The following is a 24,239-nucleotide window of genomic DNA, read 5'->3' as shown; positions in this document are numbered from 1 at the left end:
AGATGGATTACATCAAAAAAACATCGTGGGCTTATTATAACCTCCTCTCTTCAGCCTCTAAATAAGCCTGCCCCTGCCAGTCTATATCACTTTGTAAGCTTACGGAATTAATGGAATCACTGAAAACGAAGACTGGAAGAATGATGGTAGTGGATAGTCATGCAATCTTCTTGTAAATTTATACAAAGGAAATAGGAAAAAAGAGAGTTCTCCCACACGTAGCCATGACACGAAACGTTAGGAACCCAGGCACCACAATATAAAAAAAAAGGAAACAAGAGAAAGAAAGGGAACGAAAACTTTTCCGTCGTCTCTCATATTACACCTTCCCCCTCTCCCCACACAACTTAGAACAATATGTAGGTGGAAAGAAAAGTTCAAAAAAACACCAGCAAGGCTCATCTCTTCTCTCCATTGCCGCGGTAATGGTCAATATTCTATAGAAATTTAACGGGTGGACATGGCTGTAAAGCATAAAAGTTAGCATGTGGATTTAAGACAGTGGTAAGAGGTTAGAATAGGTACATACCCTTGGTAACCAACCTCCTGAGGGCGGTTTCCCTCTTCTTCAATTCCTCAGCGGTGGAGTCCTCAATCTCCAACTGAGCCATCGCGTCGCTCAACTCGGACTCAATCTTGGTTTGCTGTCCCTTCTTGATTCTACCGGTGATCGCTGCGTCGCTGACAATCTCCTCGACTCTCGAGATGTAAGCCTCCAGCTGTTGCCTAGCCTCGAACTTCTTGGAGAACTCGCTGTCGGAGTTCTTGAACTTCTCCGCATCGTCGATCATCTTCTCAATCTCGGTGGTGCTGAGCTTGCCAACAGCGTTGGAGATGGTGATGTTGGCACTACGACCTGTCGACTTCTCAGAGGCAGTAACCTTGAGGATACCGTTGACGTCGACCTCGAAGATGACCTCGAGGACGGCTTCTCCGGCCTTCATGGGTGGGATAGGAGCCAAAGTGAATTCTCCGAGGGAGGTGTTATCCTCGCAGTTAACACGCTCACCCTGGTAGACTGGGAACTGGACAGTGGTCTGGTTATCGGCAACGGTGGTGAAGGTACGCTTCTTGATGGTTGGGACAGTCTGGCCACGTGGGACAACTGGGGCGAAGATGTTGCCCTCCATGGCGACACCGAGGGAGAGCGGGACGACATCCAACAAGAGGAGGTCGGCGGTCTCCTCGGAGGTAGCCTTTCCAGAGAGGATACCGGCCTGGACGGCGGCACCGTGGGCGACGGCCTCGTCGGGGTTGATGCTCTATTTTCAATTAACACACTTCTTTCAAAATCTTCCATTGGTGAGTATTTTTATATATTTACCTTCTCCAACTTCTTGCCATCGAAGAAGTCGCTGAGGAGCTTCTGAACCTTGGGGATACGGGTAGAACCACCAACAAGCACAACTTCGTCAACCTGGGCCTTATCCAAGGCAGCGTCCTTCATGACCTGAGCGACAGGGTCGATGGTGCTCTTGAAAAGGGCAGCGTTGATATCCTCGAAACGAGCACGGGTGATAGTAGTGTTGAAGTCCTCACCACCAGACAAGCTGTCGATTTCAATGGTGGTGTTGGTGACGCTGGAAAGAGTACGCTTGGCACGTTCGCAAGCAGATCTGAGACGTCGGAGGGCACGCGGATCGTCGCTGATATCAATCTTGGTCTTCCTCTTGAACTCAGCCTTGAAGTGATCCAAGAGAGCGGTATCGAAGTCTTGACCACCAAGATGGGTGTCACCAGCGGTAGCCTTGACGGTAAAAACACCACCTGCGCCAATTCCATTAATTTCAACGCCATTTATTTTGATGTCATTAGAGTTTACTCACCCTGGATGTTCAAGAGGGAGACATCGAAAGTACCACCACCGAGATCGTAGATCAAGACGTTCCTCTCCTTGTCGCTCTTACCAGCACCGAGACCATAGGCGATAGCGGCAGCAGTGGGCTCGTTGATGATTCTGAGAACGTTCAAGCCAGCGATGGCACCAGCATCCTTGGTAGCCTGTCTCTGGTTGTCGTTGAAGTAGGCTGGGACGGTGACGACGGCCTTCTCAACCTTCTTGGCCAACTTGGCCTCAGCAATCTCCTTCATCTTGACAAGGACCATGGACGAGATCTCCTGTGGGGAGAAAGTCTTGGTCTCATTGAGGTACTCAACCTATACATCATTCAAACATGTTAGTCCTCTGATCGCCAATGAAAATTTTTTCTAACTAAAAACACAAGAAGTCACATCTACAAACCTCAATGAAGGGATTTCCCTCCCGGTCAATGACCTTGAAAGGCCAAGTCTGAACATCCTTCTTGACGCTTGGGTCGTCGAATCGTCGACCGATCAAACGCTTAGCATCGAAGACAGTGTTTCGAGGGTTCAAAGCAGCCTGATTCTTAGCGGCATCACCGATCAATCGCTCCTCAGGAGTGAAGGCAACGAAGGAGGGGGTAACACGGTTTCCCTGCTCGTTGGCAACTGCGAAAGTGATATAGCTGTTAGGTCAATGCAATTATCGAGATGACTATCGAAGGGTACTAACTGATTTCGACACCGTTGCCTTCGTAGACGGCGACACAGGAGTAAGTGGTACCTACGAGAAAGAAAAAAAGTTAGCGGGGCCTATCCATCTCCACCAGCACTCGAAAGAAAGAAGCATACCCAGATCGATACCAACGGCACCGTCATACAATTCGTCTGCCATCTTGAAGGTATAAGATAGGTGGTTTTTTTAAATATTTTATGAAAAAGGAGGAGTATGAATACAAGTGAAAGAAGATAAAAATGGGTAGAAGAAGAGGTGGAGTGAGAAGGAGGAAGAAGGGTAGAGCAAGAAGAGGTGGTTTAAGTCCTACAGAGCGGCTTTGTCCAAACGTTGGTGTTGCAAAAAATTAAAATTTTTTTTTTTTTTTTTTTTTTTTTTTTCTCTTTTAGGCGGGTTTATCGGACTAGCTTTGTTTGACAGGCAGGGTCTTTCCTATTAAGAAATTGTTGACCAAGACATGTCGTTTTTGGTGGCCCGTCGATGCCCCGCCATTCTCAGTGCTCTTCTCTACTGCGGCGTAGGCGTACACCAAGGCACGTCATGTGAAACCAAAATGCAACAGCTGAACGCGGAATTGGTGCAACATGGAATGAGTGGCAACACAAGAGAGCCGCACGGCTGCACACAGACCACCCCGATGTCACGCTCCACTCTCAATTGCACTCTTGTGACGAGGTCGAGTCGCACTCCATGGTTGAGGTCTCTAGCAGTAGGATGGATTGCACTCTCTCAATGCAACCCTTCTTTCCCTAGTTTCCCTAGCTTCGAAATGTTAGGCTACTGCTTCTTCCTCCCAAGGCATAACTTCCATATTTAATCCATTCCTTCTGCTCTCCATTGCATGTATACAAACTGCTCTATGCCGATACATCAAAAGACATATCCTACTTCTAGTCTCTCTATTCCAGGTCTTTTATTGCAACTCTACATCCTTCATCTCCATCCATTCAATAACTTTATTACCTCCTCCAGTCTTAAGTTGCAAAATTGGTTCCAGGGGCTCATCGAATCCTCATCACAATGGAAAAATCTACTCTAACTGCACCCAATAGACTCATTATCAGGCTCCCCCTACCACCCAAGAAACTTATGGTCGAATCTCCTCGTCACCAACTTGGGCACGCCTCCAAAATACAAACCCCAAGAATCCCAGACCAGACAGAGGGACAACCCTAGTGACAGAGTCTTCCCACAGCAACAGCTGGAGTGGCTTCTATGCTACGGGAGTGATGAAGTTTCTTCAAGTCTGGTATTGCGTTAGGTTCAAATATTCAACTGTTTCCTTACAGCTGGGCCTAGGAGCCGTCTATATCAACAACAGGACACAGAAAAATATTTCTCCCATCTTCCACCTTCAAGCTCTTTAGACCAACAATCCCGATAAAAACAAACAGCTTGCATAAACAGCATCAAAAACCACCCTTGGGTTATGATTTGGTTGACAATTTTAATATCTTCTCTCTAACATACAGATACCTTTTGGTAACGAGGCAGGTATCTATCTCCAGCCTCATTCATGCTCGTTTTTGGTCATCAAGCTAATGCTACCATCGGTTTTCAAGAAAGGGATGGGAAAACCTCTTCACCTACTAGTCGACCTTCACTCTCAACCTCTACGCGTCCAAGAAAACACATACCATATCGGTATTCACGACCGACCGCGAACCCTATCACAAAATGGAATCCATGCCGCCTTCGACTGCTAAGAGGCCCGCTAGTTCACCTATCGGCAATTTAACTTCTAAAACCACTCCGAACTCTTATGCTTCTCTGCGTCACCCATATTATTTTACTTAAATATGACTTTAAAAATGCTGTCAGCCTCACACTAGCTATCGATAGTCTAGTAAACAGTCTCGAAGCCAACTTTCCGCCAACCGCCTATACTATATCTAAACAAGTGCATTGCAGAATAAGTTTAATATCAGATTTAATCCTCTTTTGTTCTTTTGCTACACTATAAGCCGCTTGTAAAGTATTATACTCGCGCTGATAGCTTGCTCGACACGCAAGATTGTTTGTGAAAAAGGGTAAAAGTGCCAGTCAAATCTGCTATTATAATTACAATCTACGTTCAGCATTGTATTGGCCCTCCTCGCCATTCCCTTACACTAGCACTTAGAATATCTCAAAATCTTAGCAGATTAATCTCGCAATTCGTGTCTATTTCAAAACTACACTCAGGAACACTATTATCAGTCAGTCTACACAGCTTAATATCTATCAAAATGTTAGAATCATCAAAGAAACCGATCCAGTGCTACGATATCGACGCTATGGGCGACGCTCTCGCGACACTATACTCACAAGAAGCTGGAAATGCCGAGTTTGCCATCCCACGTGTTTCCTCAAAGGTCCTCTCCCTTGTCTCTCCCGTCTTTTCGGCGATGTTCGACCTTTGAAAGGTTTCAAAGAGTCTCTGCCAAACTCCAATTATATAAAAGAGATTAGAATGGCTACACCGTCAGAAGCCGCTGCCAAAACTGCGATGAATATTCTTCATTTTCAGACGGAACGTAACACCAATGCCGAGCCAAAGGGTTGTATCGGTCTTAATAGCACGACGACCCCAGACAGCAGTTGCCCAAACTAAAAGAAAGTACTTGAAGAAGCCCTGAAGCTGATCATAGTCGGCAAAGGTCGCAAGCAGCTGCAAAGGTGTCGGAAAGGCTTCAAAATCCCCACAATCGTCAAGGCCTGGGTCAAGAAGTATTTGAGCGGATCACAATGCAGGGCGAAAAGCACACGCTCGATGGAACGTGCCTTCCTGGCGTCCTAACCAACTACATCGAAAGTTATCCATCCTTTTCTCCTTGAAACCCAATTTATATGCTACTAACAAAGCTCACCGTAGCCATCTGGAAAGAACGCGAGAAACGCATCCGAACTTTCATGGCCGAGGTCGATAAAAGGGACCAAATGTTTGAATCCGAATCCGAATCCGAACATTTAGAATTTGCTGCGAAATGCGATTTGATACAGCTAGGCACATTGCAATTCCTTCGCCTGAAGATAGGATTTCCGAATCGCCAATCCTGTTTGAATGAGATGAGATTGAAGGAAGTGCTGGTAACGTTCAAGCAAACGGCCAACAAAGGTTATGCACATCAATACCATGACTGTCAAAAACACCTGGCAGCTTCAGATGCTAGCCATATCTCTTGTGAAAATCTTTAAAAGTTGGCTGTAAAGCTTGAAGGTACTCTTGTGGGAAAATCATTACTTTCTGCATTTGGGATCCCAGACAATAGTTAATGCTCTCTGAGAGTATCTGGCAGACACAAATTCAGCATTTTCAACTCGATATCTCTCCTTTATCCTACCGTGGCAACCCGACTCCCTCATCTTGGTATTTCTCCATAGTTCGTGCAGAGACTCTTGCACAATTTTACTAGGCGGGACCGCTTACGAAAGCACTCTCACTCATGTGGTCACCATTTCAATTTGATTCATATCATGACAGCACTTGATTTCGATTCTAAATAAATTCTACCCATATATGCCCATCTTAGATCCATTTTGGTCCCCGCGTTTTATTTACTCTAGCTGTGTAAATTCTAACGCAGGAACATCGTTACGTCTTTACACTGCTGAGCTCACCGTTGTTGTTTCCACTGTTTGGTAGAGATTCCGTTGTACACGATGTTGGGTCCACCAGGCACTCTGGGATATGCTAAGCTGTACATGTGATTAACAACTTGATTCAGGGGAACCCCAGCAGAGAGCATAGTTGCCAAAATTCCTGCGACTGTTGGCGCCGCTACTTATACAACGGATTCGAACACAGGTTAGCATTTGATTTATGTCAATGGCTAGTAGCGGTAGGTTTCAAAACCAAGAATAAATGATGCTGTTGGGGTCGCAGGTTAGACTACACCTACCGAACGACGTTCCAGATACGCTGAAACAAAGGCCATGTTCTCGAAGGAATTCGGTCGGACGTTTATCGACCCTCCCCGGTTCGCAAGGATACGCTAGATCTCTCGCCGGCGCCCACACCTTCACAAAGTCGGCTTTTTGATAATAATTGAGCCCAGATTTATCAACCCCTCCCACGACCACCATCCTGTTACTCTTCAGTCTTTGAGCGAAAATTGCTGGAAAGGTATCTATTGGGGTATTCTGCATTCAATAATAATAAGATTCGTTCGACAAGATTAGCAATTTTTTTTCTTAATAAACCTGGTTTTACAGGGATGGGGACCGACCTTCCGACCATTTCCCGCACCTGATACTATGACAACATTGGGAAGCCGGGTGAATTCATTCAATACATACAATATACTATCCCAGAAATAACTTCTAATGCCGTCAGCAATAGTAAATCTCGGATTCGCCGCCCATAAAATGTCGAAATACCCTAGCCCGAAGCCGAATGATATGTTCACAATACAATTTTTGTCACTATTTACTCGTCTTATATGGTCATAAGTCTTGAGTAACCCATCTATCCATCCTTCAGCCTCGAAGGTATCTATGCTGCGGCCGTCACCGGCCTCAATGGCAACAATCTTAGCCTCTTGTGCAACTCCGGTTATTTTACCTGCGACTTTGCTAACCACGATTGTCCCATGCCATTTCGTTGTCATCTGGATTCCCTTTTCATCAGTTGGGAATGGGCCCGCATAAATCCAATCATCGAACTTAACATCACTCAGTTCCTGTGGTAAAAGGATTATTGATTTTAGCAACGCCATACCATCTACCCCAGACGCCGGTACGCTGCTAATTTTGCGGTTGGAATATATATTTCGATCAAGAGATTACTCTTACCGGAATAGTAGGGTCAAAGCCAGTATCAATTACGTACACAACTTGACCGTTCCCCGCAAACTCATAATTCCGAAATAAATTTCCCAATTCCGCTTCGCTCACTCCGGGGGGTTGAGATAGCTGTCGCATTTCAGTAAGTCGGCCGCTTTTTCCATATCCCTTCACGCCGATCTCGTTTGTTCTTAGATCCCTTTGGTTCTTTCGTCCGTGGTTGAGGTCTCTAGGTCGCAAATCATGCTGTGGTATTGATAACCCGTCACGCCTGCCGCCATTGGAGAGCTCAGAACTAGATCGTCTCCGTTCCGCATTCAACCATGGTAATGTCTTCGCCCGCTCAACCCAACTCATTTCGAGCAAATTGTCATCGATATCCGAAAAGACTTTCACGGGATTTCTTAACTAGCACAGTAAGAGTGGTCAACAACATATTCGAGTATGAGTCGATAAATTTTTGAAAAGAGATACGAATGATGGAACATAACAATACCCACACTTTTCGCAAACTTTCGACTTAACTTCCAAGCCGGATCCGAAGAGTTTGCCTCCGTGGTGACCGCAAACGCCAGGCAGCCTAAGTACGGACTATCGAGAGGGTATACATTCAATGCCTTAGGCGGTACTGCAATCTTTTGCAGCGCCTCCAGAACCTTCTTTTTGAATTTTTCATCCTTTTGGTACCGCCTTTCAACAAAAAATATGTATCTCTCGACGTATTGATCTACAGTCCCAATCTTCGAATTCATGACGGCGAGCTTATTTTTATCCCGCCATGACCACCGAAAGCTAGCCGCCAAGGTATGGTTGATGATGACTTGAAAAACTATGAAAAGTCCATAGAGATAGCCGATTTTACCCCGCATGTCGACATCTCCGTGCATAGCGAAGTTTGTCAGACAAGAAACCACCAGACGGGAAGCACCGGAAAGTGGTTACCCACCGCAGAAGTCGACTTCTTTCGCAGCCGTTCTATATAAATCGAGAGTATTATTATAAACAGGGCGTGGTTTGTCCAAAGCCCAAAACAGACGCAGTTTGGCGAAGTCGATGACTGTTGCGAAGCCAGCTCGTGATAGACCATTTTTAAGTCGACACTGTCTGCGAAATCTAGGCCTATATATTCTGATCATAAGGACAAAATTGACAGGCTGGAACCTGAAATTTATCGCCACAGCCACGCTGGGATCGTTACGCAAGCGAGTGCCCGGATTTTCGAAGCCAACATGTTCGCAACAGTAAGCTATAGTAACGCTTCGTGGAGGCTGACCAGCTGGCTCACGAGACTAGCTAGAAATAAAGTTGTATATAACCTAAACACATCAAACTGTTTCATTTCTGTATCAGAATTCATTAGAGCTACAGCTACATAGCACAGCTAGGCAATGTGCTTTTATCTGAAGCACAGACATCCGAGTCTACCAAACTAAGTCCTTAAAATACTGTGCCAGAAAGAGGGGGTTTATTCATACGATATCAATACGGGCTTTTCGTCGTAATACGGTATTATGGCGTTCAATCCGGATCAAAGCGGTATTAAAGGTGAAAATTTACTAGTAATTCGGATTGAAAGGGTATTCAAAAACACCACTTTCCTGACACAGTATCCAGGCCGCTAACAGTTGTATCTAATAGTACTGGTCTCACCCCCAGGCACAACTTAAATATCGACTCTCAAAACATTAGGACTACAATACTAGCCTCAACACCAACTACATGCTACAATATTGGGGTCTAAATAGCAAACAAAATAGCAAAGGCCCCTCCTAGGCAAACAATAACCTCCTCCCAACCATACCCCTTTATTTCGAGCCCCTCCAAGGCCCCTAAGCTTATTCAAAGACCCATACATCCTATCCATCATTCTCGGCTCCGTTAACCTCACCAACATCTCCCGATCCAACTGAAAACCACCCCTGCCCCCGAACCAATGCCCTCGCGGTTCCCCAGTATCTGCGCACGACAGCATGGTATAACGGCGACCTTCCCATCTTATCCATTACCTCAACGTCGGTCCCCCTTCAAACAGTATCTTAGCACACTTGTAGTGTCCATTCACACATGCCGAATGCAATGCTGTATTTCCATCGTTATCTCTTCTATCAAGTCCATCTTTCTCTGGTGTGTACTTTAACATGTACTTGAGAATTTTGTGAAGCCCTAAGGATGAGACAAGGTGGAGCGCTGTTCTTCCATTTCTGCTGTTTAGATTTGTTGATTTGATACCTGATTTTAGTAGGAGTTTTGCGATTTGGAGAGAGTTGATTTCGCCGACTTTCATTAGTGCCGTGACTCCAGATTCATTGTGCCAGTCGAGCATGTTATCGTCGATGGAGGCTTTTAGTATGCTTCTAACCCTTCCGATATCTCCTGTTGCTACAGCGTTCCAAAGGAGGGAGTATTCTGCTATTGGCGAGGGTTGGGTTTCCGGCCTTTTACCATTATTTCGATTGTCTCCACCACAATCACCACCTTTTCGGTCAAGACTCCCGGGAACCGGATTAATTATCCTATCGATAACCTCCCCGATTATCTCATCAACCGCATACTCCGCCCCTCTCTGTTCCTTTGGCATATCATAACATCTAAGTTTACAATACCTCGCCCCCGCATTCCTCAAACCCCTCTAGTCTCCTCCTATCACAATAAACTCTCCCCTTAATCCGATCGGTATCTGTAGGTGGAGAAATCTAGAAATTTGTGACTAAATAGATTTTTGAGTAGTCTAGCACTCCTTCCGGAAGAAGGGACTGGAAGTGGTTTAGGGTTTGAGAGGCTAGGGAGGGGTTGGGGATTCGCTGTCGATACGTTGGATGTAAATTATTCTTGAGAGGGGTGTGGAAGGGAAGGAGTTGGGGAAGTGGGTTTGGAGGAAGGGATGTTTGAGGCGGTTATCCCGGGTGTTTCGAGGAGTACTATTCGAAGAGGGCCGATGTTAAGGGACGAGGTTTGGATGGTATCGGGTTCGACTAGATTGCGCAAAAAATAGACGTGTTCGTATCAGTCCCCATTCGTGGAAATACTCGAAAAGAAGCAATAGCCACGATTACAAAACATCCAACAGGATATATTTCTTCCGCGGAAATATTCTTACCCCAGCAATAGTATTTCCTATGATACCAATATTTAGCGTTAGTCATGGCAGATAGCTCCATTAAAACCCTTATCTACAAACCCAACATCTTGAATCGATATTGTGATAGCATCTTCTAACGCTCGAAGTGAGCTATCTTCCGGCTGCAATGTCGACGCCATTTTTGCTGATTGTATATTTCCTTCCTGTTTTGTCGAAGAGGGGGTATGTATGGTACATGCCCATTTATATTACTTTTATGAAACCCGGTATAGTTGAAAGCATCAAGCTGGTGCACTTGGCAGATGCCTCGAATCTTAATCCCAAGAACGAAGGGAAGGAAAAACGACAAAACGGAAGCGGAAGGAAGGAAGGAAGGGGCCTCGACGATGCATGTCCAACCAACCCGTCGGAGAAATCCCTTAATGACATGCTGGAAACGAAAAGGGGTTTTCTTGATTGCATGTTCCTTAGCTCAAGGCTTGTCTTCACGAGTGGGCCATGCACGATAAGGCGCTTAAGGCTCAGACCTCTATACCCAGAGCTTGCACAATTGTAGGATCGAGAGGAAAGACTTTGAGTCCCTCCGGATGTCACTTTGTTTGAATCGAAACCGCCCGTCGAGATCGTAATCCGTATTTGTATCCCCATCCAGTAACCCATTCCTCTCCTTTCAAGAGGCAGGGAGATCCGGAGACAGCTACTCAAAACGGCACATATGCATCTACAACACGAAAAATACAACATCCCCAGATTTTGTTCCAAAAGCGGGTTAGTGCTTCTGTAATAATCGCTCCCGATTGGTTCTCTGCACAAACACCCTAACATTCCTTCCAAAGAATCCGAAGCTCAAAACTGTTCAGGAGTCATGGCTTCATCACAAATCAGCAAACTGAGAACGGGACCAGCTAATCAGGAGGAGGCCAAAATGCAAGGAAGGAAATTATCGCTCTCTCAGAATGAATATCAAACGAGAAATTTCGAAACATTGACGGGAATCCGAGGCAATCACCAACCAAGCGGTTCCAAACCCCCCTAACCAGTCTTCACAGGATCTCAAGACGGGTCTACCTTTCGAGGTCCCAGAAGGCATCGATTGTACAAACGCGCGGATATCGATCCTAAAAAGCCGTGCGCATTCCCCTACGCAAAACCCATCATTACGTAACTGATCAAAATCTGGCAACGGCTAGCCTCAATACCAGTCCGACAGCCAAGCTAGGCGCCTTGAAAACAGCATCCATAGCCACCGGACAGAACGTCCGGTACACATGTACACTAAGCCCTTCCAAAACTAGAGAATAAACCCCATCTCATGCCCCCATCAAATATCTCGATCCGCTAGTTATGATGCAATAAAAATTATAATTCATCTTCCTAACTACCTACTTCGGTTATATATAACTTTTATCCTAACCTTAACTTGATAACGTCACGCCGAATCGCTCGCTCGAGCCTTCCCCCTCGCAAACCAATCACGACCACAACCAAGTTAAAAAAAATCAAAGCCGAAACCAAAACCAAAAAGATTTTTAAATCCTAACAACCCTCCTCCCCCTCTTCCCAGCGGCTCTCCCCGCCATCCCGCCTTTCTTCCCCTTCTTCTTCTTGCCCCCTTCAAACGCCGAAACCGCAAAATGGTCTCTTCCAAATTGATCAAGATCCTTTACTTTATAAATCCTCACAATCCAGTTTTCACTGGTGAAGGCTTCGTCAAGGGTGTGTAATACCGGTCCTTCGGATGGAAGCCTGGCCCCACGGACACGATCTTGCGCCTGCCCCGGTGGGAAGAGTGACGGGAATTTGTAGTACGACATTTTGTACCTATCATCATAATATCAGCCCCATCCCACCACCGAAATAATTATCAAAGAGGGGGTTGATATGCTCACATCAAACTATTCTTCATCGTATCCGTCGCCTCGTGATCAACTTTATACTCCCCCCTAGAAGTAAAAAACTTCCTCTCCTGAACCTCCTGCGGCCAAACTCCCTCCGCGATCCTCACCATCCACAAAAATTTATTGATATCATCTCCACTGTACCCCAGCAAACCCCCAAAGATAACGAGTACATAATCAACCTCATGTTTTCTCAAAATATCGTAGCTGACTTCTTCGCGACTAGCCATGGCCTTTCCGACTGTGGCGATGTGAGTGTTGTTCCAAGTGTTGTTGTCGACGAGGGTGGTTCGATCGGCCATACCACCGATTTGGTAGCCGTAATCCCACCAGGACATGACCTTGGCGTCGTAGGGGGTGTTTTTGCGTAGCCAGTAGTAGGCTTCACGGAAGTCGTCGATGATATGTTGGGAACCGTCGGGCATGCGTGATGCCAGGACGACAGAGGGTGAAGAGTAGGCGTTCGAGGTGACCCAAGTGCAGTGAAGAACGAATAGAACAAGATAGACAGAGAAGGCGCCAACAACTGCGACCTTAGATGTAATACTGTAGATACCAACGAACGGTGCCTTGGAAGAGAGGAATCCACCGGCTTCCTTTGCCTTCTCCTTCTTAGATTTCTTAGATTCCGAGTCCTCCTCTTGCTCCTCGGGGCTGTCGATTTCAAGGTAAGTGTCGAAGATGGAGCTGACGGTGATGGCAGCAGCGACACAGACGATCGGCGTAAGAGTAAGCATGAGACGAACCATGACACCGGCAAAGTAGCTAGCCATGACGGAGTATACGATGATGAAAACATGTTCATCGCGTAATTGACGGAAGGAGAGGTATACACCGGCAGGGAAGAGCCAGATCAACATGTTGAGATCGAAAAAGAAGGATGGCCAGGCGGTAGGTTGATGCTCGGAGACGGAGGCGATGATGGGGATATGGATCTTGGCGTAGCCGGTATCCCAGAGAGAGTAGAAACGACCGGACCACGGGGCGATAACACCGGTGACAGTAAGGGTGACGAGACCGGTGAAGCCAACGACGGTAATGAGAATAACCAGAGCACGCAAGAGGGTATTGAATTGCTTGGATGGGACCTGGCCACGGAGGTAGTCGACAAATGCAACCAACTGGATGAGACCGAAGATACCGAGGGCAGCCATATGTTCACTAGTCTTAACGGGCAAGAAACCAACGAACGGGACTTGCATACTGGCCAAAGTTCCCAAAGCATACCAACTGGAGTACGCAACATAGATCCTGCCGGAGTACCTACCCATCAAGATGAGAACGAATACATGGAGAGGGATCAAGTTGGTGATAAACACGTATCCACCCCAGGCGGAGACCATGTAAAAGTAGAAGAGGGCGCAGAGACCACCCCACATGGCAGATCCGAGCTTGGCAGCTTTGATCCAGAGATAAAAGGTGAACATGAGCAGGAAGATAGCGATGGCCTCGTTATCGTAGCTGCCGGCGACGGAACGGGAGATGTAGCCCGGTGCAATACCCATGAAGGCAGCAGCCAGCAAACCGGCACCGCTATCCTTCATCTCCTTGGTGAAGAGGTATGTCGCAAAGGCAGTCAGGCCGCTGAAACCGGGAGCGAGAAGGACACAGATGTTCCGGATGTCGACAGGGAGGGATATCATGCGGAGAGCGTGCCAGATGGCGCCGGAGGTGACCATGAGGCCCGGGTAGAGGGTGCCGCCGGTGACACGACCGAGAGGGTACCATGTTCCTAACAGCAATATCAGAATATCCAATCGAGGATGAGAAGTATTTGAAGAGGAGCTGACGTACGGTCATCGAACCAATTCCAAAAGTCGAAGAAGCCGTGCTTGACAAGATACTTGGATGCCCTGAAATTAAACCAAGGGTCGACTGCAACCATTAATATTTCCAATTGGTTTTAAATACGTGACAGATGAACGTACACTCGTGGATAATCGATTCAAATCCTAGTATTCGTATAGTCGGTCAGTAAGAGTCTATTGATACCCCACGTGCGAATGACATACGAATAACAGAAAACAGTCTACTGGCCACGGCGGCAGCAGCAATCGTCAGTAGAATAAGGACTCTGAGAATACTCCGAGCACTTTCAGTGGACGCCGGGTCCTTGAAGAGTACCGATTTGACCGTCGACATGATGTGTTATTCAGAGGGTGGCGTCGGAGGGAGAGAGGTGGGAGAAGCTCACAAGGAGCCGACGGGAGGGAAGGACGACCGATGCACACGCCGGGACCAGCCAATCGATACCCTTTTCAGGTCAATTGAGGTCGTGAAGTCGGTGAGGTCGCGGTGGTGTTGATATATAATAGGTAAGTCTCTAACAGAAGGAGGTGGAATTGGCTGACGTCGGCAGCAGCAATACAGTAATTTGGAGACCTGTCCTTTCCACCACCAATTTGTTGTTGGTGTCGTCAACGCGCCATCCCAGCCGCCAAGACGCCTCCCACACCTGCCCTGTACATGCCCTACGTACTGCTACCGTTACCGCTGGAACTCGGATATACCATGCATGGTATATTCGAGTCTATGTTCCATATCGATTGTCTCAATTCCCTTCAGTTCGAAGTCGGTTCTAAGTTTAAGTTGTAATCTAGTGGTATCGAAGGATAATCACATTCGCATCTTATTTGTCGAAGATAATCTAGACCGCCATGTGGTATTTTCAACGGTTGTTTGAATTGACGTTCCACTCCAAATTAGTCACGTGATCGGTCCAGCTTCGCTGCCCCATCTTGAGCTTCAAGCTCCCAGTCTTGACTACCGACAGACTACCGGACTACCGTCGATGTACTGTATAAGTGCCTAAATATCCTTTATTCTTTTTTGGTGAATCAAGAGCTATTCATTCAAGGATCTGTATGCAGTACATAGAGCTGAAGGTTGTAGTCATAAGCTAAGCTAGGGCAGCTGCACTTCTGTCGCGTCTCTCCACCACCCCTCATCCTCCTCCTCCATCACGTACCACGTACCACTTCAACCTCACCCAAACCTTCACCATCAGATCCCCCCGATCGGTCATGGGCACCAAACTCCCCCCCATCTCCCTCTCCCTCCTAAAATCCTTCCTCACCCCCTCCGCAACCCCCACCACCCTCCTAACCTCCCTTCAAACCCTCGAACCCCGCGCATCAATCACCACGGTCGATTCCTCCACCACCGAAACCCTCTCAACCTACTACTCTCTCTACCTCCTGACCCTCATCCTCGTCGACGACCTCCCCGAAGCACGAGCTCTCACGAACCGTATCGATACTCAACTGCTACATAACGATCCTGCGATTATATCGTCGTATAGAGTTTTGCAGGCGGTATGGAGTAAAGACTATGTAGCTTTTCATCAGACGATGCAGGGGGCGCCTTGGGGAGAAGTTACTGGGGTGCTGGCGGGGAGGGTGTTACGTATGTTCTCCATCTTCCATCCATTTCCTAGATGATAGTAGCGCTAATAGGGAATATTATATACAGAGAAACACCGAACGACAACCCTCTCCCTCCTCTCCACAGCATACACCTCCATCCCACCAGATCTCGCCCAGAAATACTTGGGAATCTCAGACGAACAGAGTGCCGTCAAGATGCTGGTTGAAGAAAACCCGGGGTCCGGGTGGAGTCTTAGCGATCAAGGATTTCTTGTGAAGAATGAGAGCGGAGGGGTCAATGGGGTTAAACAGGAGGGTAGAGCTAAGGAAGGTGAGATTGGACGGTTAGCGGGGTTGGGTGGGTTTTTGAGCGATGTTTAGGTTTCTCTCTCCCTCTCTTCTTTTATTATGATCGAAGGGGGTATGGGTATATGGATTTTCGATTAACGGCACTGGCGTTCATGTTCATCGCGGGAAATGGTACCTTCGTAGAAATGGCATCATGAATTACTTCCACACGTAAAACTACACTTAAACTTTTGTCCGAAAGGCTTAGAACTCAAGTTATTGCTATTGATAAATGATAAAAAACATGCATGCTCCAAAATTACTCCCAACATCAAACAAAATGCTACCCTCGTATCCAATCATATCATATCATACAATTCCTCTCCACCCTACCGTCGCTAGATATACTCAACCGACATGCACATATAAAGGATTTATAGTTATTTAACTGCCCAACTCCCCCGCCTCATCCACAACCCTCAAAACCTCCACCTCCCTCGCCAAAAACTTTCCAAACTCCTCTCCATCCATCCCGCCAGCCTTCCAAAGCCGATACAAGCTCTTGATGCTGGTGCTAACATGCTGTTGAATCGCCACTTCACTTTGCGTATGTACTTCCGCAGCACTCTCCAGCCCGGCTACAATCTTTTTCGCCGTCGCAGGCTCCGGCTTTGGATGATGTGATGCATTATTCGTTAGAGTGGTGGCGGTGATGACAGGCGAGACTTTTGTGGAAGGGTGGGTAAACGCTGTTAATGGCGTTGACGTTGCCTGTGCATCAAAGGTTGCGGAGGTTGAGGTGTGGTTCGTGGAGATGGAGGATCTGCGGTCTAGACCTTCGCCTGTTGTAGGGCCCGGGTTATCAAGGACGGGCTCGACATTTGCGTATCGCGCGTAATATTCTTCTTCTTCTTTATCATCCTCCTCTTCTTGGGTTTGTTCTTGTAACACCCGTCTAGCCAGCATTGATGCGGCGATTTGAACGTGAGATTGCGGCTGTGTATGTTGGTGTTGGACGACGGGGGGTCGGGTGTCTTCATCCCCTGCTACAGATTCGGTTTCTTCATCGTCGTAGCGGCCCCAGTAGTCATCATCGTCGTCTTCCTCCTCTCCTTGCTGTTTCTGCGGTTGTAGATTATTATTATAGCTATTCCCATAAGAATAACCACCGTACCTCGGTACGCTCCTAAACCCCCCCTCAGCCTCCTCGATACTACTCCAAAACTTTCCCGCCGTCAACAGCACCTCCTCATCATCCGCCAACCGTACATCATGAACTTTCCATGCATTCCCAACCTCCCCATCCTCAGAGGTTATATCATCACCCACAAACTGGTATAACACCACAACCTCCAACTCCGTTACCTCGACTAGACACTGTACCGTCTCGCCATCCAGTCTTCTGTAACCCTTATTCACAAACGTATTTGGTGACGGCGGTTGGTGGAGGAAATAGTAATCTTGGCTTGCCAAATGGTCTTGAAGGGTTTGACTGTCGGATGGGATAGAAGACCAGGTTAGGAGTGATAACCAGGAGTTCTCAGCGGTGAGGTTGAAGGAGAGGTGGGTTAGGCGACTGCGGAGGAGAGGGGTTAGGAGGGGTGGGAGGGACGGTGGAGGCTTCGGGGAGGCGAAGCTGGTAGGGAGGTGGGAGAGGAAGGAGGGGAGGAGGGTGGAGAGGATTGGCGGGGAGATTGAGGCCACCATTTTTGAGGTCGTTTGGATATTTGTGTTGGAGATGTGGTATTTGGGAACGAGGATTCGGGGAACAGGGATTACGCCGGTGTGTGCACTGTCCACCAAATTTCTGTTTGTTTCGAACGAGGTTTTGTTAGATCATCAGATTCAGAAGATATACATTTAGAAAAAAAGAACGGCAGAGATCTAACGTGGAGAAACCGATGGAAATGTGCGGACAAGTTTAAGCTTCCGACCATGCGACTGGAAACTCGCGTGGAGATGACCGGACGTATTATTTAAACCTACTTTGATTTGGCTGGAGCTTTACCGGGCAGTCCCTTTGGGTTGTTTGATGCGGAAATCTGGCAGACCGTTTTTCGACCGTGAGTAAGCGAGCAGGACGGTCACTTGAGCATGAACGAAATGCGCTTGGCTTGGTTTGGTGATATTTCTCAGTCGACGTTTGAATATCTTTGTTCGAAGGTAAAGTATCTTCTGTCGCCGGGGTCTGCCGATTTTTCGATATCCTTCCAGTTTTATAACCACCGTATCTTCGCAGTACGAACTCTCTTTGTAGAAACACCTTCGAGTGAAAGGAAAATCCGGGGACGCCTTGATCCTTTTAATACATCCAGCCTGCACTTTTCGCGACAACGACGCCGCAGTCATCTGAGGCCGAGTCACCCTCTTATATATCTTCAGGTCTTGTCCGTTTCTTAGCATGTGGCCCGTCCTCACGCCTGCATTTGTCCGATTTTATCACCGCCTTAACCTAGGCTTATCAAACCCGCCAACCATTAACCACCAAACCCCTGTAAAAGTTCACAGCCCTTGCTTCTCCATTGCCTAGCAGTTTTCATTTGCATTTTCCGAAGAAGGGACTTCTCAAACCATCAGTTATTTGGTAGTGATTGGTTTTTGGTTTAGTAATGTTGGGAAAGTCCGACGCTTGCTTGAGTTTCGTAGAAAAAAGAAAAGAAAGCTTAGCGTCCCTTCGCCCGAAAGTGGTCAGTGTTTCTCCGGTCCTGCGGAACATGGTTTACCAAACCCTATTTACAACGGTTCATCGGTACTGTATCTTCTGAAAGCGGGATGGGGCAAGACCGGGGGGTGGGGTTTTTGCGGGGATGGTTTGATTGGTGAATGGAGTGAATGTGGAGACGTCTTAGGGTCGGAAATAGAAGGGATAGGTAGACGTCAGTAATATTTGGCGATGTGATATAGAGATTTTAATATAATAACGGCGCATTGACTGCCGTCTTATGATATAAAGCGAAGGGTTACATAATAGATGGGTGGTGATTCGTTAGAAATGATTCCGGCTGTATGTTTATTATAATATTTATTATTCGGTCTCTTGGTTTTACGTATATATTACGAGAGGTTCGAGGCTTTTTTCGTGATTGAAGTATTCGAAATGGCTTGTAGAGGGTTGGATCTCCGAGGAGCGATGGATTTCACGGCATTGGTATTGTAGCAGGTAGGCTGGTTTATGAAACGACAGATTACAGGCGCCTTTTCTTGTACAGGTGAGGACGGTCTTTTGCCGTTGATTCTCGTCAACGAGGCGAGTTTTGTCTTAATTATTAGTAATATTTTGAACAGAATAGACGGTATGATTGTAATTTATCGAAACTTATCTCAGGTCGAGGCTGCGAGGTACTTACCACCAAAGTTAACGGCGCAGGCTAGCGAACCCTTTTGCCGATATATCGAATCCATACATACAATTTCGCTAAATCAATCATAATATACAGACTGGAATTCGCCCAACGTATACCCCTGAGTCTTCACGATCAAAGTATATTTGTGTAAGGGATATGTGCTTACTGATCGCTCCAAGTTGATTATGGATCTCGTGGAGAAGATACCCGAAACACTGAATTGAGCAGCCACCGCATGCTTTGGTTTAGAATGCTATCGCCGTATCGGCTGATATCAGCAGTTCCGAATCCCGAATTCTGATCGGCCTTACAATCGGCTTCGGAGTCGACTACCACTGTTGGATTCTTATCTCGTTTTCGGAATATACAATCGTGATTTCGAGAGGGGCAATATTATTTCATGAATTCATTAAAAATTTCTGATACATGGAGCCAAATTATCTAAATAGTAAAGTCCTTAAGCACTTGTGTATTGACCATCATTGGTCCCCCGGAAGGCACCATTGCCAAGGTCCTTTCGATTCTATATTTGAAATTTTGACCTCTTAGAATATTCTTTACTCTTATAGTGTATCGGAATTCTGCCCTCGGACTCGAAGTCCCCGTCGTAATAATGATGGTCCAGGCCTCGTACCCGGCCGCGCAATCGGCCATCGTCGTTTATTGTCTAATATCCCCCACCGCTGTTAGCATCGACATACCACATCCTTCAATATAAATCTCAAAAAAATTATGCAAAATAACTTACCACCGCCCACAACCCCCCTCTTCGAACCCCCCGCCCTCGTCCTCTCAACATCCATCATCTCCCCCCTCATCTTCAACAACTCTTCAACCTCCCTCTCCACAACCCCCTCCGCCCCTTCTTCCAACGCATTAACCTCATAAACCTGCTGCATTCCCTGCCACCAAATCCCATACGAAACTTCATAGTTTGTATCCAATCTAAATTGATTCTTCGCACCACTACCGCGGGGTAATATGGAACCATCGATTCTTCCGAATATCAAGGAACCTTCATTGAGTTCTTGTGAGAAGTGAGAAACGAGTTGGGAGATTTGCGAGAGGGTACTGGCGGCCCATTGGATTGAGAAGGGACTATTGTAGAATTGGAGGAGGGCTATGGGGGAGGTTGGTGAGGTTCGGGTTTGGGAGATGAAGGAGTGCAGGGAGGAGGGGGTTTTGAGGTCCTGGATTTGGTCCATTGTCGAAGGGTTTGTAGGGTATCGATATGCGTTTATTGGAAGGAAGGGGGGGATTCTGTTGTTCGCCTCAATTATGAAGTCGACGGATTGGATAGCGTGCAATTAGGGATCTTGAGATTATATGCTAGCCTCGGGACTATGTTATAGGTAAAGACCTCGGCGTTTCGGAGTATTATTTTTTTGTCTCGTACCCAAACTTGCTCGAGTATAATAACGACAATCTAATACGCCCGCAAATAAAGCGCAAAATGCATAACTCAATGAACAAGAGAACCCGACGAGAACAATAGAAATGAGACCCAGATTAAACAAGATCTGCCCACACTGAGTCTTTATAAATTATCCAGGGCCCAGGGGAGTATTTCGAAATTCCGTGACAGCTGTACACAATATTCAATTGCACCGAGCTGAGCCCTCAGCCGTAGCCACATTTGGTACGGCTGAAGCTATATATGCTCTTTCAGTACCACTCCAATGCACGAAGTATCACAACCTTAATTCAATTTTGGTGGAAGTATTCAAGTACTTGCATGGAGCTAGCTGAATATGTAAGGGTTTGTGTGTATTTATAATATAGGGCTGATTTGGCGGGTTCTTGGGCTGTGAAGTTTTGGTAACGGCTGTTTTTAATCTGACAGCCAGTAAGGTCCGTAGCCATCGGTGGCGTTAATTAGCTACAGCCAATCTGCAGTCTGCAATTGTTTATCTCTTGGTTGGTAATTGCAATTTTCAGCTATCGTCTCACTTTTCCACTGCTAATTGTCATCGTGGCCTAGCCAGTAGCAATGGAACCGAACAACATGAGGCCAGTCTATACGTCCAGTTGACGTCCTTGGCATGTCGTACTACCAACTAAAAATACAACAACTTCAACGGATATATCACGGCACCTATTACATTCGGTGAGCTGTTGGGTTCTATGGGTCCGAACATTCGATGCTAAGGTTCTACATCTGTGGTAAGTTACAGCGTACGCTTAAGTATATATCATTAGATTGTATTAGATATTTATGTCTAGAATACAAATTTTCCTACTCCTACATGATACTTTGGCTCAAACCATTCAAATACGAATACTATTTATTCAGCCTGCAAGGGCTGGTGTTGCAAATTAACAGAATTAATAAGTCTGCGGTGCTCCATACCCATACCGGGCTGATCCTCCTACTGCAGCCGCATGAATAACATCTGCCGCCTTTTCAGCCATCATATAAATCGGCACCGCAATAAACATGCCCGGAATCTTGGGGAAAACACTGGCATCAACAACTCTCAATCCATCCACCTTTCTCACCCTAAACTTCGAATCCAAAACAGCGTTTGGATCTGAATCCGCACCAATAGGACAAGTACAGCTAGCATGGTGACCCCACGCATTATCCTTGACGAATTGTTCGATCTTCGCGTCGGTGTTTACTGATAAACCTGGTGATTTTTCCGTGAAGTCTTCACCTATATTTGATGCTTTCTCATCGATTCTCCTAGCGAGTTTGACGGCTTCGACCATTGCTTTCAAATCACGGTTTGCAGCTGATGCGGTACCGGTGTCGAAGTAGTTGAAGTTTATGATTGGAGTGTCCTTCGGATCTGTGGAGCGGAGATTGACGGTACCGGCTCTGTTTCCAGTGTGGGCTTTTAGGATGGCCCAGGTCCAGTGTTTTTTGTCTTTGACGGCATCAATGGCGTAGTTCGGGTAGTAGCCGGTGAAGAGGACGGGGCCAGAGAACATGAATATGTCTGGATCGCCGGTTGAGTAGGCTGTCTTTTTGATGACTGCCGAGGCGAAGCCGTTGGATTCGTATGGACTGGTCTCGCCGGCGCTCCACGATTTGAGACACGGATCGTTACCTTGTCCGAAAGTACAGCCTTTAAGGAGGTTGAAGTCGCTAGGAACCGTCGAGGTTACACCGACTTCATAACGATCCTGAAGATTTGTACCGACACCAGGGAGGTTGGCGACAACCGGGATACCGAAACTTTGGAGTTCAGCGACCGGGCCGACGCCGCTGAGTTTGAGAAGTTGGGGAGTATTGAATACTCCTGCGGATAGAATGACTTCGCGGGTTGCAGTGACGGTACCTGGAGTTCCAGCGGCTGCAGCGCCAGAACGGGGGTCTGCACGGTACAATGCTTGGCCGTCCATAAATTCGACGCCGACGGCCCTTGGTTTCGCACCGGTTCTATCCCAGATGATCTTTGTAACCAGACAATTCATCCGAACATCCAGTTTATACCTCTTGCTCCCATCCGGATTCCTAGCATTCAGGGTTTCAACCACAAAGTCTCTTGGCCCATTGCGAGCTTTATTTCTACGAGCCAATGGGATCTGGAAAAGCCCCTCTCTCGAATCACGGCCGGGGAGACCAGAATTCACATCTGCTAGCAAAATCTTCGCAAGATTTGCCAGACCGGTGAAAGTCGCTTCTAGAACATCTTGTCCCATAGCGAAAGCACTAGCTAACAGCTGTGCCACGATCTTTCCGTCACCGAGCGCCAATGACACATCGGGACGTTCAACCCATAGCCATCCTTGCGTACCATGTCCAACAACACTGTTAGGATCATAATTAACCTTTTCAAGACGTTCGAAATACTGCTTCATATTCGAAGCAGCCCAGGAGTTATCACCAGTAATGCTTCGAATGCAATCCCAATCACTATCATGAGGAGCCACAGTAATAAGCGCATTATGCGATCCACATCCACCAAGTGTTCCAGCTCTTGGGTACAAAATCCCCTTCATATTAGCACCAGCAGGTGGACTGAGTCCAATATACTCAGTACCATTACGGAATTCATAAACAGTTTTAGAATCCCTAGCTTGACGAACAGGGTCCGAGTAATGATTGACATAAAAGTCCCATCTCATGGATTCATCTAGCGTTGATAAACCATGGAAGGCGGGGACTCGTTCGACAATGTTGACACCTTGGTCGTCGCCGGCTTCGAGGAGGAGGACTTCATGTCCCAATCTGGCGAGACGGGCAGCGACTGGTCCGCCGCCGCCACCAGATCCAACTACGACGTATTCGTAGCCAGAGAGGACGACACGTTTATGGAGAGGGGTGGAGAGAGTTGATGCTGCCAGCAGGAGCTGGAGCAGTGTAGTCGTAACGATCGAACGCATGTTTGGATCTTACAACCACGGAGGAATTTACGGATAAGAGGAGGAGAAAGGTACTAAGGGAAGGGAATGGGGATCTAGAGGGGTATATATTTACTGCCATTGACTATGCAAATTTAAACTTCATGCAGTATGGAGGTGCATTGCTAACAATTGCGTAACTTCAGGGAAGGAAAATAACGCCACGAACGCACCATAGATTAGTTATTATCTGGGATCATTTTTTGAAAAGTCGTCGTTCTGCAGGGATAAACATTTCCCCCCGCTAGTAGCCCCCGCTGTGGGCCCTGGTCTAGCGTAATACTATTGTGACGTTGCACAAGATCCTAACTGAATATCTAGTCCTGTGCGACATACATCAATCTCCAAGAAAACCCCAGACCCCATGTTTGAGGTGGAGATCTATAGCTCCCTTCACGCCCTCAACTTCATAAGCTATGGTAAGATTCGAACTATAGAAACTGAGCAGACTTAGTAGACAATAAAAAATAATAGAGTCCAATTTTATGCATATGATTATCAATACCATTGATTGCACAGAAACTATGGGTTCAGGTTCAGGAGGCGCTCTCTCGCCAAATTACTACAACGCGCCTGCCACATGCGGCAGGCCTGAGCTTGACAGCCGACGAGCTG

General features: G+C 46.9%; 9 protein-coding genes across 9 annotated transcripts; 2 read left to right on the top strand and 7 right to left on the bottom strand.

The window, feature by feature from the left end:
• Positions 1-447: 447 nt before the first annotated feature.
• On the bottom strand, positions 448-2,695 carry DFL_003030 (uncharacterized protein; the record flags this gene model as incomplete). Its single annotated transcript, XM_067631904.1, has 7 exons — positions 448-464; positions 530-1,262; positions 1,325-1,767; positions 1,827-2,157; positions 2,243-2,469; positions 2,534-2,584; positions 2,653-2,695. 7 exons carry the CDS (start codon positions 2,693-2,695, stop codon positions 448-450), a joined length of 1,845 nt encoding a protein of 614 aa, XP_067494403.1.
• Positions 2,696-4,764: 2,069 nt separating this feature from the next.
• Positions 4,765-5,129, top strand: DFL_003029 (uncharacterized protein; the record flags this gene model as incomplete). The annotated part of the gene is made up of 2 exons (XM_067631902.1): positions 4,765-4,925; positions 4,988-5,129. The coding sequence occupies 2 exons, from the start codon at positions 4,765-4,767 to the stop codon at positions 5,127-5,129; spliced, it is 303 nt and encodes a 100-aa protein (XP_067494402.1).
• Positions 5,130-6,132: 1,003 nt separating this feature from the next.
• Positions 6,133-8,052, bottom strand: DFL_003028 (uncharacterized protein; the record flags this gene model as incomplete). Its single annotated transcript, XM_067631901.1, has 5 exons — positions 6,133-6,296; positions 6,418-6,658; positions 6,745-7,197; positions 7,310-7,708; positions 7,801-8,052. The coding sequence occupies 5 exons, from the start codon at positions 8,050-8,052 to the stop codon at positions 6,133-6,135; spliced, it is 1,509 nt and encodes a 502-aa protein (XP_067494401.1).
• Positions 8,053-9,302: 1,250 nt separating this feature from the next.
• DFL_003027 (uncharacterized protein) lies at positions 9,303-9,878 on the bottom strand (the record flags this gene model as incomplete). The annotated part of the gene is made up of 1 exon (XM_067631900.1): positions 9,303-9,878. The coding sequence occupies one exon, from the start codon at positions 9,876-9,878 to the stop codon at positions 9,303-9,305; it is 576 nt and encodes a 191-aa protein (XP_067494400.1).
• Positions 9,879-11,908: 2,030 nt separating this feature from the next.
• On the bottom strand, positions 11,909-14,419 carry DFL_003026 (uncharacterized protein; the record flags this gene model as incomplete). Its single annotated transcript, XM_067631899.1, has 5 exons — positions 11,909-12,200; positions 12,269-14,009; positions 14,072-14,152; positions 14,206-14,229; positions 14,290-14,419. 5 exons carry the CDS (start codon positions 14,417-14,419, stop codon positions 11,909-11,911), a joined length of 2,268 nt encoding a protein of 755 aa, XP_067494399.1.
• Positions 14,420-15,300: 881 nt separating this feature from the next.
• On the top strand, positions 15,301-16,023 carry DFL_003025 (uncharacterized protein; the record flags this gene model as incomplete). The annotated part of the gene is made up of 2 exons (XM_067631898.1): positions 15,301-15,682; positions 15,749-16,023. 2 exons carry the CDS (start codon positions 15,301-15,303, stop codon positions 16,021-16,023), a joined length of 657 nt encoding a protein of 218 aa, XP_067494398.1.
• A 351-nt stretch (positions 16,024-16,374) lies between these two features.
• DFL_003024 (uncharacterized protein) lies at positions 16,375-18,333 on the bottom strand (the record flags this gene model as incomplete). The annotated part of the gene is made up of 5 exons (XM_067631897.1): positions 16,375-17,052; positions 17,105-17,116; positions 17,200-17,737; positions 17,917-17,972; positions 18,295-18,333. The coding sequence occupies 5 exons, from the start codon at positions 18,331-18,333 to the stop codon at positions 16,375-16,377; spliced, it is 1,323 nt and encodes a 440-aa protein (XP_067494397.1).
• A 1,504-nt stretch (positions 18,334-19,837) lies between these two features.
• On the bottom strand, positions 19,838-20,479 carry DFL_003023 (uncharacterized protein; the record flags this gene model as incomplete). Its single annotated transcript, XM_067631896.1, has 2 exons — positions 19,838-19,941; positions 20,023-20,479. The coding sequence occupies 2 exons, from the start codon at positions 20,477-20,479 to the stop codon at positions 19,838-19,840; spliced, it is 561 nt and encodes a 186-aa protein (XP_067494396.1).
• Positions 20,480-21,599: 1,120 nt separating this feature from the next.
• On the bottom strand, positions 21,600-23,606 carry DFL_003022 (uncharacterized protein; the record flags this gene model as incomplete). Its single annotated transcript, XM_067631895.1, has 1 exon — positions 21,600-23,606. The coding sequence occupies one exon, from the start codon at positions 23,604-23,606 to the stop codon at positions 21,600-21,602; it is 2,007 nt and encodes a 668-aa protein (XP_067494395.1).
• Positions 23,607-24,239: the final 633 nt, after the last annotated feature.

The sequence above is a fragment of the Arthrobotrys flagrans genome (genome assembly GCF_004000055.1).
Source record: "Arthrobotrys flagrans strain CBS H-5679 chromosome Unknown unitig_3, whole genome shotgun sequence".
NCBI lineage: Eukaryota > Fungi > Ascomycota > Orbiliomycetes > Orbiliales > Orbiliaceae > Arthrobotrys > Arthrobotrys flagrans.
Note: the sequence above shows the minus strand (reverse complement) of the source record. Positions and strands in the feature narration are given on the sequence as shown.